General features: G+C 45.0%; 1 protein-coding gene across 4 annotated transcripts in view; it reads left to right on the top strand.

Annotated features, from left to right (window-relative positions):
- The window catches only part of asic2 (acid-sensing (proton-gated) ion channel 2), a 227,299-nt gene extending 222,542 nt beyond the window's left edge, over positions 1-4,757 (top strand). For all 4 annotated transcript variants that reach the window (XM_029437549.1, XM_029437550.1, XM_029437551.1 and 1 more), the window contains 3 exons: positions 653-732; positions 1,288-1,356; positions 2,740-4,757. In XM_029437549.1, coding sequence (XP_029293409.1) covers positions 653-732; positions 1,288-1,356; positions 2,740-2,841 — 251 coding nt within the window. In that variant the 3' untranslated portion in view covers positions 2,842-4,757. The remainder of the gene's footprint in view (positions 1-652; positions 733-1,287; positions 1,357-2,739) is intronic.
- Positions 4,758-15,158: the final 10,401 nt, after the last annotated feature.

The following is a 15,158-nucleotide window of genomic DNA, read 5'->3' as shown; positions in this document are numbered from 1 at the left end:
AACTTGACAGGTTTGACTCTTATTAGATATAAGAGGGCTCAGCTATGCAACAATTATATACACACTCACTCAACATGTCAAATGTAGGCTCTGATTACCCAAACTATTGATACTGGTCACATCTGACTATATTATACTCTTCTCTCTCGTAAGGAGTTGACTCAACACAAGTAGGCTTTTGTGAGCACACCTGCACAATCCCCTTCTTTTCCCTTGTTGTTGATTTTCTGCCTCTTACTCACGCAAGCTAATAGTCAGTAATGGATAAAATAAAGCAAAAATATAGACATCAAATGTCAAATTTGCCAATTCCAGTTGTGTTTTAGTCGAGTCCGGTTGTAAAGTCATGGGCAGAGTCTGGGATTGAGCCTCAGTTGTGGGCCTCTGCAGAATTCTAAGGAGCTGCAGTGATGCGGTTGCAGGCACAGGAACATCATGATACAGAGCTGTCATTTCAAGAGCTTGTTATTTTCATATATCAGGACACTTTGGAGTCTAAATGTGCCTGTGCTGTGGCCAATTACCTGCAGTTCACTGTATCTTGCTCCACACAATTATGTTTGAGATGTGCTGTCAGACAACTAAAGTATTTTCCTTTGCCACGGCAGAACGCTGTGTATATATAACTTATGTTTATTGTGGCCTTCTACAGGTGATATTGGAGGTCAGATGGGTCTGTTCATTGGAGCCAGCATCCTCACTATCCTGGAGCTGTTTGACTACGCTTATGAGGTCAGTCTCAAGTTACTGTTTTCACACTTTTACTCTCTCTTAACTTTTGAATCATTAAATTACGCCCACACACCTCTCCTCTACAGGCCTTCACAGCTTTTGTCGGTGCAGTAAACTTTGACAGCTCTTGTTTTTGGTTTTTCAGTGAAGAGCTAGAGCGTTGAACATGAAAGCTGACTCCAGAAACAATGTCACTGATACAAAAAGCTTTAGAGAGATGAAAGAATGTGTGCTGGTGCTTTCCCATCACCTCTGCTCTACCGTGTGGCCCTCTTCAGAGCTTCGTATGCTGCTTTCAGCTGCAGAGGGATCTAAGAAGCACAGTCTTTGTATCCCCTAGGGTTGTGTAAAATACACAGGAAATGTATTTTATTTGATTTTAACTGCCATAAAGGAGTAATGTGGAAACTGGTACCCTCATGTCGCTGACATAAGCAGCTCTAAAGCTCATTTTAACAGTTTGTTGCTGTATTAGCATCTAATTACTGATTTTACTCAGTAGTCAATCAATCCAGTTCCAGACGCCGATCTTGACTTTTATTTCCCGATCTGCAGGTGGTGAAAGACAGACTACTGGATTTACTGAGCAGAGAGGAGGAGGAGGAGAGTCATGGAGAGGATGTGGTAAGAGCGACCTTTAACCCCTCACTTGTCAATCTTCCTCACAGAGTGCTGTGTAAGTGGAGCGTGTAGATAAAGTGTCATTTCACGCACTCTGGCCATGCATATCAAAACCTTGCCCTATCCTTACCCTTCCACACAAGCATGTAGAACGAGCACCCTAACAAATGTAACACTGTGTACAGACTGAGAGTAGCATGCTGATTAGCTCTTGGAAGAAGCTCTCAAATAATACTTACAGCAACAAGGTCTCTCCCCTTTAACAAACACCTGCATCAACATCACATCTTAGTTAAATCAATATCAACAGTACCAGTATGAGGACAAGGTTAGGCTGCCGTTTGCATCAGAGTAGTCAGTCAGAAGTGTTAGGATACAACGGTCAAAGAATATCCCTGGATATTATAGCCGGTAGCTGAATGAGCCACTGATGCTGAAGCATGAAGGAAGTGGTCAACCCTGTTGAATAAGCACAAATGAATAAACCTACCATGCTTTTCCCTACAAAGTCCAAAAAGGAATTCACCTCATTTGAACCACTGAGATTTCACGTTGAACCTTAGAGAGCCAGAGAGTCTAAAGTCACTACGTCACGCCTATTTCACAAGGATGCCCAAATAAAGCCCTCATGTAAACACAGGCCAGAGTTTACAGAGGGGCTTAAACTCTTAACAGAGACTACTGCCTTTGAAAATATGATAGCCAGGGTAAATAACAGCCCAAGCAAAACTAAGCAGATATGGCACATTTGTATGGCTTACGTTAACGGTGCAACACCTTAGAGAGAGTACAGGGTACCGGTGGACAGGATGTGTATTTATTTATGTGCTGTATATGCATATATAGAATTATTCTTGTGCTTGGGTAGTTCCTGAAAGACACCATGGTGTTACCACGGTTCTGCACTCGGCAGTCTAATAAATAGAGAAGGTGAGCCGACAGTATTCATTTGGTTGCAATCTGCATCCACCATGTGAATCCTCTTGTATCACATCTGTATATCTTTTTCTGAATGAGCCCCAGATGTTCACCTGGTAGAGCAGGCGGCCCATGAACAAAGGCTGAGTCCTGTACGAAACACAATCACACCTCCTTAAGAAGCATGTTTGCAATTTATCCAAGGTGTTCAATGAAACGGCAACGTGTTATTGGCGGCCGAGTGTTTCATTGCTTTAAATGTTGCTGCCGCAAGGAATTATGGGACGGCATTATCTCCTTTCCTTTGGTAAAGGATGGTGTGCCCTATACTAAAGGAGAGAACCCTTTCTTCAGCATTTAGAGAATACACCAGCTCTAATCAAGGCTGCAATTAGATACTTCCGGGTCATTTCACTCAAACATTCCCATTCGACCGCAGCCTAAGACTCTTTCGATCTTCTTTCCCAGAGTTCCTGTGACCCAGTGGCGAACCACTCGGAGTCCATCAGCCACACTGTGACAGTCCCCCTGAAGACAACGCTGGGCACCCTGGAGGAGATTGCCTGCTGAGGCCCTCCCCCCTGCCCCTCAGAGCCACACACATCCAGAAGCTGCCTCCACTGGGTGGCACTACATCCTCTGTTAGGGCATCCTGCAGGACCCTAACAGAGGAGGGGAGGAGACGAGGACAAGAACAGGGATTGGCCCCAGGAGAGCGCTGCGCTCTGTCACATCGCCATGTCTGAGGCACTAATGGGGATTAAGGAGCTGTCGGCTGCACTTATCGGCCCTCTCCGTCACCTTGCACTGTATTGTGGTGGGAGGGTGGCCTCCGCTGTGTCAGACCTGCAGTGGGGTCTCTACATACACAGAAAATCAGAGACTGCGTGGGACGACTTCCCACAAAGGGGGCTCACCCCTGTGCAGCATATCTATGTTACAAACACATTCATATGTCGCTCACTGCCAAATGAACTGTACAAAATTGGTTTTGAACTGCATGCATCTATCGATCTATCTTGCTCTCTTTGCTGACGCATACGCTGGACTGCAGTGCAGTGTTGCTTAGCTGTACATGTGTGCCATGTGTCTCTCTCTATGTGCAGGATAGGCCTGTGACGAGCGCCCAGGTGAGATGTAAACTTCGAATGTACAGATTGAACATATGGTTGTTTAAAATCATAGTTCAGATGAGACCAATCCTTCGAAAAATCTATTCTAATGAGTGATTTATCATTTCTTTGCTAATGATCCTGAAGGGGAAGGTGGTTGGTGACGTACGAGCATTACTGAGGGAAACAAACACCTTTGCTCACTGGAAGCCGGCATTTTTTAACCTGTCAATTTGTCAGTTTACCAAAAGGCATGTTTTTCTTCTTGACTCCCGGGGTGTTGAGCTGTTCCCTACAGACATCTTTAAAGGGATGTCATACTCGTACTGTTCATTTATATGAATAAATAACTGTCTGACTTCTGGCTGCTGCACCCAACACAGCTCCCAGCTAACAGGTACAATCTGAATTTATTTGCCTGCCAGACGGCAAGCTGTGTACAAAACACTGCTACAAATGAATATGCCCAGAGTTATTAAACCATTATTTAGTTAAGAGACTGTCAGCGTGATATCTCAGACGGTTATTACTTCTTTATCAAGGGTGGCATCATTTTGTCCTTCATTAAAAAAAAGAAAATGTCCCAGGCTTGACAATTTTAAACAACAAACAAAAGCACCATGGGTTCTGCCAGGATTTCTTTATGACACAATGTCTGCTGTGATACGGTGTAAATATCTGTGTTTCTTTGTCTTCATAAAAACGGGTATCACGCAGACATGCCTGAAGCAGATTTAATCAAAAAAAGACTTTTGAAAAGATAAATTCCAGGTCCAGAAGTGACTTCATATGTGTCACATTCTTTCATAATGTTACTCTCTCAGTAGGTGAGAGTGTTGCCTAATGAGCAATGGCATTTTGAGGGTAGTTGAATGTCATGTTAAAAACGCAGGACACACTTTGCTTTGAGCACCAGGCTTAGTTTCCACCACAGGTCTATCTGAAGCGTCAGTGTCCTCAGAAACAACAGTTGCATATATACGGCTTTACACCAAAAGCTTGTGTGAGACCATGTGGAAGATTTAGTGTCCACGATCACCCGAGCTCGGTCTCTGTCATCATGGTAATGTACATTACAGGTAGGAATGAATTCAAGTGCTTTGTGAGATTGTTTGAATTATGATTTCCCATCTGTGGCTCAACCTGCTGTCTATGTGTACTATCTCATGTCGTGGCTTCAGATGAACAGCCGACCTGCAGGGCGGCGAGGCCGACGTGTCTCGCTTCTCTTGTTGACGACACTGGCTGATTCTTCTCTCTACTTTGGCTTCAATTGTTATCGCAGGACAGCGTTTTCTCATTTTGTGATGCAGCATACAGTGTGTGTTTTTAATGTGAAACAATTAAATAAAAAAAAGTTGTTTTGCAGTGGTGGCGTCCTGTTGTGGCAAGGCAAGTTTATTTCTATCACACCTTTCAACAAGAAGGCGAGACAAACCGCTTTACTTAAGACATAGTGGAAAACAAACACAAGACTAAAGTTAATATAAAAAGAGACGTCTCCCGCCGCGTACACGTACATCCGAGCTGCCCCTTCTTCTTCTTCTTCTGTTGCATTACCGGCATCTGCTGGGCTGTCCCATGCCCCATCTATTCCGCCATTGCCGTGGCATGCATGAGAAGGTGCAACGTGGAAATGTTCCTAAATGCAGTGCAATAAAAGTCTCAGAGCAGCATCACCTTCCTCCAGTCATGCCTCTAGCAAGGCTACAGAGTAAGATGGAAGATATTAATATGCTCATATTGAATAAAACTGAAGAAAGAATCTACAGTGCCGTGAATACGAATGAATAGCCCCAAATGTATTCTAACACAATGCAGCCGCAAATTAAAGAGTTTGAAGCCTCAAAAATAAAATCACTTTTTAAGGTTTGGAGTCGGCACAATGCACCTGACAAGAACAAAACAAGTCATGCTGGCTCACATGTACAATAGCTTGGCAAGGTGCAATTTCCGTCTGACATCCACGAAATAAGCACTTAGTATTGGCTGAAATGTTCCCCCATTCAGCCTCTAATGATTACAGCAGCTTGCACAGTGAAGGAGTCGCGCCACAGCGGTGAAAAAATTCAGCTTGAAACCTGATTTAGCGTGCTGGTCAGGTTTTATTAAGCGCTGCTACTTACAAGAAAATCCAACAGGAGTGGGCACTGAAAGAGAGCACGACATCTTCCCTTTCTCCGCTTCACATTTGTTTCATTAAGTCACTCTAATGCGTCCTCCTCCAGCTCAGACATGCACAAATCTAATTATATGTGAATGAACGAATGCTCGGAAAGATGACACTTAACTTCAAAGATTGCTTTAAAAGTATAAGCAGGAATAATTGTAGAGAGTGGACGTACTGTGGGGCTTTAGTTTAACTTGAGAGGAGCAGTTACAGTTCTTTAGCTAACTATTGTAGAAAATAATCTCTGGGTTTTAGTTTCCATCCATCCATCGTCTACCGCTTATCCGGGATCGGGTCGCGGGGGCAGCAGCTCCAGTAAGGAACCCCAATCTTCCCTTCTCCGGGCCACATCCTCCAGCTCCGACTGGGGGATCCTGAGGTGTTCCCAGGCCAGTGAGGAGATATAATCTCTCCACCGAGTCCTGGGTCTTCCCCGGGGTCTCCTCCCAGCTGGACGTGCCTGGAACACCTCCCTAGGGAGGCGCCCAGGTGGCATCCTTACTAGATGCCCGAACCACCTCAACTGGCTCCTTTCAACGTAAAGGAGCAGCGGCTCTACTCCGAGTCTCTCACGGATGGCTGAGCTTCTCACCCTATCTCTAAGGGAGACGCCAGCCACCCGTCTGAGAAAACCCATTTCGGCCGCTTGTACCCGTGATCTCGTTCTTTCGGTCATGACCCAGCCTTCATGACCATAGGTGAGGGTAGGAACGAAGATCGACCGGTATATTGAGAGCTTTGCCTTCTGGCTCAGCTCTCTTTTCGTCACAACGGTGCGGTAAAGTGACTGTAATACCGCCCCCGCTGCTCCGATTCTCCGGCCAATCTCTCGCTCCATTGTCCCCTCACTCGCGAACATGACCCCGAGGTACTTGAACTCCTTCACTTGGGGTAATGGCTCATTCCCTACCCGGAGTAGGCAATCCACCGGTTTCCTGCTGAGAGCCATGGCCTCAGATTTGGAGGTGCTGATCCTCATCCCAACCGCTGCACACTCGGCTGCGAACCGATCCAGTGACTGTTGAAGGTCACAGACCGATGATGCCATAAGGACCACATCATCTGCAAAGAGCAGCGATGAGATCCTCAGGTCACCGAACTGCAACCCCTCTCCTCCACGACTACGCCTCAATATCCTATCCATGAAAATCGCGAACAGGATTGGTGATAAAGCGCAGCCCTGGTGGAGGCCAACATTCATGGGAAACGAGTCCGACTTACTGCCGAGTATCCGGACACAACTCTCGCTTTGGGCGTACAGGGATTGGATGGCCCTCAAAAGTGACCCCTTCACCCCATACTCCCGCAGCACCTCCCACAGTATCACCCGGGGGACCCGGTCATATGCCTTTTCCAGATCCACAAAACACATGTAGACCGGATGGGTGTACTCGCAGGCCCCCTCCAGGATCCTTGCAAGAGTAAAGAGTTGGTCTGTTGTTCCACGACCAGGACGGAATCCGCATTGTTCCTCTTCAATCAGAGGTTCGACTACCGGCCGAACCCTACTTTCCAGTACCTTGGAGTAGACTTTACCAGGGAGGCTGAGAAGTGTGATACCCCTGTAGTTGGCACACACTCTCTGGTCCCCCTTTTTAAATAGGGGAACCACCACCCCGGTCTGCCAACCCCTAGGCACTGTCCCAGACTTCCACGCAATGTTGACGAGGCGTGTCAACCAAGACAGCCCCTCAACACCCAAAGCCTTCAGCATTTCTGGACGGATCTCATCAACCCCTGCGGCTTTGCCACTGTGGAGTTGTTTGACTACCTCAGTGACTTCCATCAGGGAAATTGACGATGATTCCCCCATCAGCTTCCAGCTCTGCCTCAACCATAGAGGGCGTGTTAGTCGGATTCAGGAGTTCCTCAAAGTGCTCCTTCCAGCGGCCGATAACCTTCTCAGTTGAAGTCAGCAGGGTCCCACCCTTGCTGTACACAGCTTGGATGGTTCTTCGCTTCCCCCTCCTGAGGTGCCGGATGGTTTTCCAGAAGCACCTTGGTGCCGACCGAAAGTCCTTCTCCATAGCTTCTCCGAACTTCTCCCACACCCGCTGCTTTGCCTCTGACACGGCAGAAGCTGCCGCCCTTCTAGTCCTTCGATACCCTGTAACTGTTTCCGGAGTCCTCCCGGATAACATAACCCGGAAGGACTCCTTCTTCAGTCGGACGGCTTCCCTGACCACCGGGGTCCACCACGGTGTTCGAGGGTTACCGCCCCTTGAGGCACCTAAAACCTTGAGACCACAGCTCATCACCGCAGCTTCAGCAATAGAGGTTTTAAACATCGCCCACTCAGGTTCAATGCCCCTAACCTCCACAGGGATGGCTGAAAAGCTCCGCCGGAGGTGTGAGTTAAAGATCCCCAGGACAGGGGCTTCCTCCAGACGTTCCCAGTTCACCCACACTACCCGTTTGGGTTTACCAGGTCTGTCCAGAGTCTTCCCCCATCCCTTGATCCAACTCACCACCAGATGGTGATCAGTCGACAGCTCCGCCCCTCTCTTCACCCGAGTGTCCAAAACATGCGGCCTCAGATCAGATGATACGATTACGAAATCGATCATTGACCTTTGGCCTAGGGTGCTCTGGTACCACGTGCACTTATGAGCATCCTTATGTTCGAACATGGTGTTTGTTATGGCCATTCCATGACTAGCACAGAAGTCCAACAACAAACGACCGTTCGGGTTTAGATCAGGGAGGCCCTTCCTCCCAATCACGCCTCTCCAGGTGTCTCCATCGTTTCCCACGTGTGCGTTGAAGTCTCCCAGCAAGACTACGGAGTCCCCTACTGGAGCCCCCTGCAGGGTTCCATTCAGGGTCTCCAAGAAGGCCGAATACTCAGAACTGCGGTTAGGGGCATAGGCACAAACAACAGTCAGAGTTTTCCCCCCCATAACCCAAAGGCGTAGGGAGGCGACCCTCTCGTCCACCGGGATAAACTCCAACGTAGCGGCGCTCAGCCGGGGGCTAGTGAGTATCCCCACCCCGGCCCGACACCTCACACCTTGGGCAACTCCGGAGAAGAATAGAGTCCAACCCCTATCCAGGAGTACGGTTCCAGAGCCAAGACTGTGCGTGGAGGTAAGCCCCACCAGATCCAACTGGTAGCGATCCACCTCCCGCACTAGTTCCGGCTCCTTCCCCCACAGAGAGGTGACGTTCCACGTCCCCAGAGCCAGCCTCTGCTGCCCGGGTCTGGTCCGTCGAGGTCCCTGACCATCCCTGCCACCCGTGTGACAGCGCACCCGACCCCAGCGATGTTTCCCATGAGTGGTGGGGCCACAGGATGGATGGATGGGAGGCACCACGTAGCTTCTTCGGGCTGTGCCCGACCGGGCTCCGTGGCAAACCCGGCCACCAGGCGCTCGCCGGGCTTCCTCCGGGCAGGGTCTCTCCTTTCCTTTCCCTTTCTTTCATGAAGTCGTTTTTGAACCATTCTTAGTCTGGCCCCTCACCTGAGACCAATTTGTCTTGGGGGACCCTACCAGGAGCACTAGGCTCCAGACAACACAGCTCTCAGGTTCATAGGGACACACAAACCTCTCCACCACGATAAGGTGATGATTCCCAGAGAGGTACATTAATATTCCACACAGCCAGAGACTCTTATCCAGGAGCCGCTGCATGCCGGGGGTTTATCCTCAGTTCAGTCTCAGTTCATTTAGCAGATATTTAGGCAGGAAATTGCCTGCAGGTCAGCCATAGAGCATTAGCAACTCATTGTAAACACACTGGTTGCCTTTGCAGAGTGGGAACTCACGCACAGCCGAGGCTTCACAAGTACTTTAAAGAGCATTGTAGAAACAATAAGATCAAATACTCCAGTGTGTTTCATGAATACATTTCGTATGCTAGAGCAAGAAGAGGAAAAAGCTCAGCCGAAGACTAAAAGGGAGCCGCTGTGTAACTAATGTCACAGTCCAGCAAATACCAAAAGAGTTTTAAACACAGGAGAGTACACACAGAGAATAACAGAGGTATTTACTGAAGACTTTTAAAGCTTTAATATTTATTTATTTATTAGCATAAAAGAAGCTCTTAATTTGTACATTGCTTTAGACATGGTAGACCTCCACTTGTGTCTAAAAAGGATCAAATCTGTGTGTAAAAAGCTAAAGGCTGAACAGAGGGCCTATTTGACAAACTACTCAACAGACCTCTGGGACGGATTGTGCAGCTGCAGCCAAGCTCCACTCGATCTACTCCGAGTCATCCTCACAATTTATATTTGTCATTTCATCTGCAGGTGGGTTTACAGAAACATGATCAGATGAAATGCCCAGAACCACCTGTAGGCGTCATCGGATCAAAAGCATGTTCAAAGCTTTCGTAAGTTTTTGTCTTTATTAAATTAACCTCAGTTTCTGCGTTTAGAGTTTCTACAAAAAGGCTTTAACCTCAGTCTTTATACAGTTAGAGTATCGAAATGATTTCCCTCTATAAATAGCGACAGTATGTTCATCAGTAAAAGAACAGAACATCAAGCTGGATTTGAATTTTGATGTTAATCTTCCCGACAGTTAATCGGGCATTTCATGCTTGTACTCTCTCCATTCATGTCAGAGAGAGAAGCGCAGTTAGTGAGCAGATTAAAGAAAGAAAGACATAATTGGAGTTCAACAAAGAGAATGTCGTACGTTGACAGTGAGACGATCCTTGGAGAGCTGACTGAAGGAAGTGGACAACATGTCGGGGAGAAAGATAATGTATGGACAAAATATATGGACAAAATGTGTTCTCCGATCTCCATCCCTCCCAAAACAGAAGCTATTTCCATCCTGATTTATGGAAACTTTCACCTCAGTCAGGCGACATTGAGGACAGAGCAGTTAACCTTGAGGTCTATTATTAATGTCCTGCAAATTTAATGTCACAAAAGTGAAATTGGCAACATAATTGAATTTCCAACTCAAACAGACGGCAGAGGTGTTGACTTCATCTTCCTGAATATCATGTGTGTTCGTGCGAGAGTCTATTTACTTTATGAAATTAGAATATAGTATATAACGATATAACGAAGCAGAAATGACGACGTTTTTTTAATTAAACGTATATAGTCACCTGGGGCCGAATCATATTTAATTACCTATTGGCTGTGTTTATTGCTTAAGAGAGTTGATTCCTAATTTAATCAAAAGCCACACACTAACCAGGACGCTGTTTTCTTGTGCTCCTAAAGAGCCTCTGGGAAATCAGTGTTATTCGTAATAGTTACCTTGGCTAATAATGAAACGACACCTGACAGACTGTCCTGTCGTAACATTCCCAACATCCTTCCGGACAGTTTTGGGAGTCTCTCTGTGTGTGTGCCATGACAGTTTATGAAACAAGGCTGCAAACATCCCACATGCCTCTTAAACCGTCATCGTCTGATGAGCCAAAGCCCCGTACAAAGTCCCTTAAAGGGATTTACAGGAAGACTTTAAAACTTATAAAGCAGTGTGTGTGTGTGTGTGTGTGTGTGTGTGTGTGTGTGTGTGTGTGTGTGTGTGTGTGTGTGTGTGTGTGTGTGTGTGTGTGTTGGGTCATGCACAATAGAAGCGTTCAAGACTGAACCTTAAACCAATGGTAGACAAGAATTGTCTAGTGCAGTAAAAGTACCAAAACATTACAAGTTAATGTCACAAAAAATGTCTGAACCACATGTTGTGCCGATCCATCAGATGTGGAAACATTTCACAGGATAAGTAAAAAGTTCGACCTGCTGGTGGCACGAGATGACGAGTCGGGGGGGGGGGGTCACCGAACTCAACCGGCTTCATCCTCTGGGGGACAATGAATGTCTGAGACACATTTCTTGGCGGTCCATAACAAATGTTGTTCAGATATTTCAGTCTGAGCCGAAGAAGTGGGCAGACTGACAGATGGAGACTTGAGCCATATCTTAAGCTACACATGGTTAAAAATCCCAAATGTCACCAACACAAAATGTGTCTATTATCTTACATATATGATCATTGATGGAAAACTATTTGAGATGTAATTAAACTGAAGAGATTTATATGTGGGGGAAAGAAATTGCTCATTTCCTTTCCCTTAATTAACATGAGTAAGAGTTTGAATGAAGATATTGAGCTTGCATATTATTACACATGAAACTGCTTCCACAAAAAATCCTCAATCTGGACAGAGCAAATAAAAAAGATTTTAAATTTGGATTTAAATTAAAATTGGACAAATGAATAATAAAAGACACTGGAAAATCCCAAAACAATCTGACTCCTCACTATGGAGTGTGTGTGTGTGTGTGTGTGTGTGTGTGTGTGTGTGTGTGTCTGTGTGTGTGTGTGCTCTTCTATAAAATGTAATGTGCCAAACAGTGATAGATAACACAGCCTGCGGGGGGAGATCTGGGCCAAAGCAATGAAACCAAGGACACGAGGGAAACCTTTAGAGAAGAGCCTCCGCTAGTGCAATCATTTGTTCTCCGGCTCATCCATCACCGAGAAAATCTACTTGGTGCAAGTTACATTATGAAAAAAGTCATCTGGGGAGATTACTGTGTGGCCTTCACGCTGTGCTGTCCCTAAGAGGCAGCGCAGATTACATTAGATGGGCTGATAGTGGAGAAGCAGACCACTGCTGTGTATTATCATTACCAGATGTTGAGTTCTGATTCAATAACAAGTGGCCTTTAACGCTCCTGAGAAATATATATTTACCAGCTTTTTATTTCATCTCATATCTCACAGCGCTAAAGTGAGTAAACCAAAGGGGAGTGTGTGACACGGCTCCCGGGGTCTGGAGGCAATTAGAATTAAGATGTAAACATTATCATAACAAAACTATTTTAGGGGGGGAAAACATCTTTAACACCGTCTCCTGACAAAAATATCTGTTCCATACTGGGCCGCCTCGTGTTCTGCTTGTGCCATCTAGTGGTGACGCTCACTGGCTTGTGTTCTCCCCCCCCCCCCCCCCCCCACACATCTCTCCTCCAGGAGGACAGTATAAAGAGGCCATATATAATTGTATAACCATGCATGACAGGGTCAGTTTGCTGATACTAATAGATGTGTTTTGTGTAGCAGCCACCAAACCTCGTCTGAAGTGTGTCCCAGTTAGATGTTCCGTTATTATATATGGTCACACAAGCATTCCCCCGCACGTGTTGTTGAGCATCAAACACTACGGGCTGCTACAACTTCCTCCACTCTTCTTTGGAGCGTGCTGGCTCCTGTCTTTTTGTCCAGCACGACAGGTCACATGTGTCTTGTGTGAGTGCAAAGCTTTTCAATCCATCAGTGGAATGGCGGACCCTGCCACTGACGATGAAAACGTAATATAGAGAAATTATATAGAGCGGTAATCAATACATGCATTTAATGTCCAGCCATGAATAGTATTCAAAATGTGGATTTGGATTTAACCTCAAACAACAGCCCCAGAATAAAACTACACAGAAGTATGAAGATGTCCCAATACAAGTGCTTTAATGTGACATCTTAGTGCTTCCAGGAAGGTGAAGCTCCTTCCTCCAGTACATCCTCCGTACACATCGACGTCATGAACTTGTGTTGTCTCTGAACATGTTGTTTTACTGTTATATTTGATCTGTTACACTGTTATAGTAGGTGTCACTTTCAAATGAAAGATATATATGGACGATAAACCGTTTAATGGAATGACAGCACCTCGCGGCAGCTCTTGTGAGTTCTCCAACGTCCCGACTGACTCGCTCTGCAGCTGATTAATCACCTGGTCGGCCACACCTGCCGTCGTTAGCCTCACAGCACAAAGCACCGACACACACAGGAAGCACACATATGACATATTATCACTGTTTACATGCAACAAAGCCAACATCTGCGCAGAGACAACACAACAGGTAAGATAAGACTTCTTTAGACGAAGCGTGACACTGTTTGTAGATGTTAATACAATCCACTCTCCTTCCTGAAGTCATTTATTGAGGTCAACTTGTGTTAGAAATTAAAAGGGGTTATTTCTTTTACTGTTAAGTATTCTGAACTCTGATGCTTTCGATGACAAACACTTTTATTTCTGAGTGATTTGCATCTCGACCCCATTATTCAAACAGGAAAATGAAGTGAGAAGTTCACCCTCTTTAATCTTGAAGGTCATCTCATTCGTCTGCAGAAACGCCCTCAGCTGAGAGCCGATTGTCTGAACTCCACTATGTCTTCTACCGGAGTCCTAAAGCTGAATTATATACGGCCTGTGCCGAACACCATATACCTGTAATTGAATTTGGGTTCAATTATAGCTCAATATATCATCCTCTTCATTAAAGCTGCCTCCAAGGCCCAAATGAGTTCAAAGTCTTGCCTCAGAGGTTCATGTTCATCTTTTTTTTATTATTTTTCTATCCGTGCCTCAAAACACACACTCGCACTACTTAATGTCTGTGTTAAAAAATGTTGATGTCTCAAACCTCCTTCTTTCTTTTTTTTGCTTTTTGCCCTCGGTTAAGGTTTAAAATGTTAAAAATAAATCTTCTAAAAAGCCTCATGATGAGCAGACAGTCCCCTCTGAAGCCATTAAAACACTATTATTCATCAAGTTTAAATCAACATGACTAATTATGTTTCTCTGCGTGGTTCCACTCTGTTTTCTTTCTCTTTTTTTTATTTATCCTCTCTGGTTTTGTCCTTGAGGAAGTCTTAATGTTCTCCGTGTGCACACGAACAGCAACTCACTCGCCAAGAATCTGAAATGTTTATCTCGGTTAAATAGTCTTTACTTTTTGAGTTGACACATAATTATTCTGCATTAGCCCAAACGTCTTCTAAGCTAAAGCCTCAGTGGTAATATAATTGTAGATATAGATTTGACATATGAAAAGATAATGAAGTAAACTTATCATGTTTGCTCTGCTGCAAGAAAAGATGCCTTCCAAAGCCGGTTACCAGCCATCTTCATCTCTATTAGTTTGTCTCACTATGTACTGAAGCTGCATGTAAGAACATCACTTCCAAGTTTTTATATTTTATTAATTTTCTAAAAGTAGTTGTAACAGTTGTAAAAATATTGTAAAAGTATATTTTGCCATTAAGAGTCATAAAACAGCATTAATGTCACAGCATTAAGTGCGCCATAAAAATGTCAGACATAAAATAAATGGCGTACTATACTATAAAATGGTATAGTATGGTAAATTAATAGTTTAGTATTCTATAAAAATCATATTATATCATAAGAATGTCTTCAAGTAATAGTATGGTATGCCTTTTTAATAGAATGTAGCATGCCATAACAAAATGTATTGCCTCCGACGCTTTCTTATTTATAGAATGTATTTGATGTTTAATGGGGACAAATGCAGTTTGAATAATATTTATATATTATATAAGACTTTCACAGACGACAAAGTGAAACTAAGTGCTTCATGTTGTCCTTTATATAAGAACAGCAGCACGACTTGCCCACATGCTTGGTCCATAATGAGCGTCAGGATGTGTTCTCGGCACACCTTCACACTAACGTGGCTCTTTTCTCTCAGCGGAGGAGCTTCACTAATTAGAACGATTGTTGCAGTTTAATTGGCTGTCGGCGGCGCAGGAGTCACTGGAGGTAATTGCATACGAGAGAGAGTTGATGATGAACCTTCACAAAATGCTTCCTATCTTTTTTCAATT

Source organism: Cottoperca gobio, chromosome 8, assembly GCF_900634415.1.
Source record: "Cottoperca gobio chromosome 8, fCotGob3.1, whole genome shotgun sequence".
Lineage (NCBI taxonomy): Eukaryota > Metazoa > Chordata > Actinopteri > Perciformes > Bovichtidae > Cottoperca > Cottoperca gobio.
Note: the sequence above shows the minus strand (reverse complement) of the source record. Positions and strands in the feature narration are given on the sequence as shown.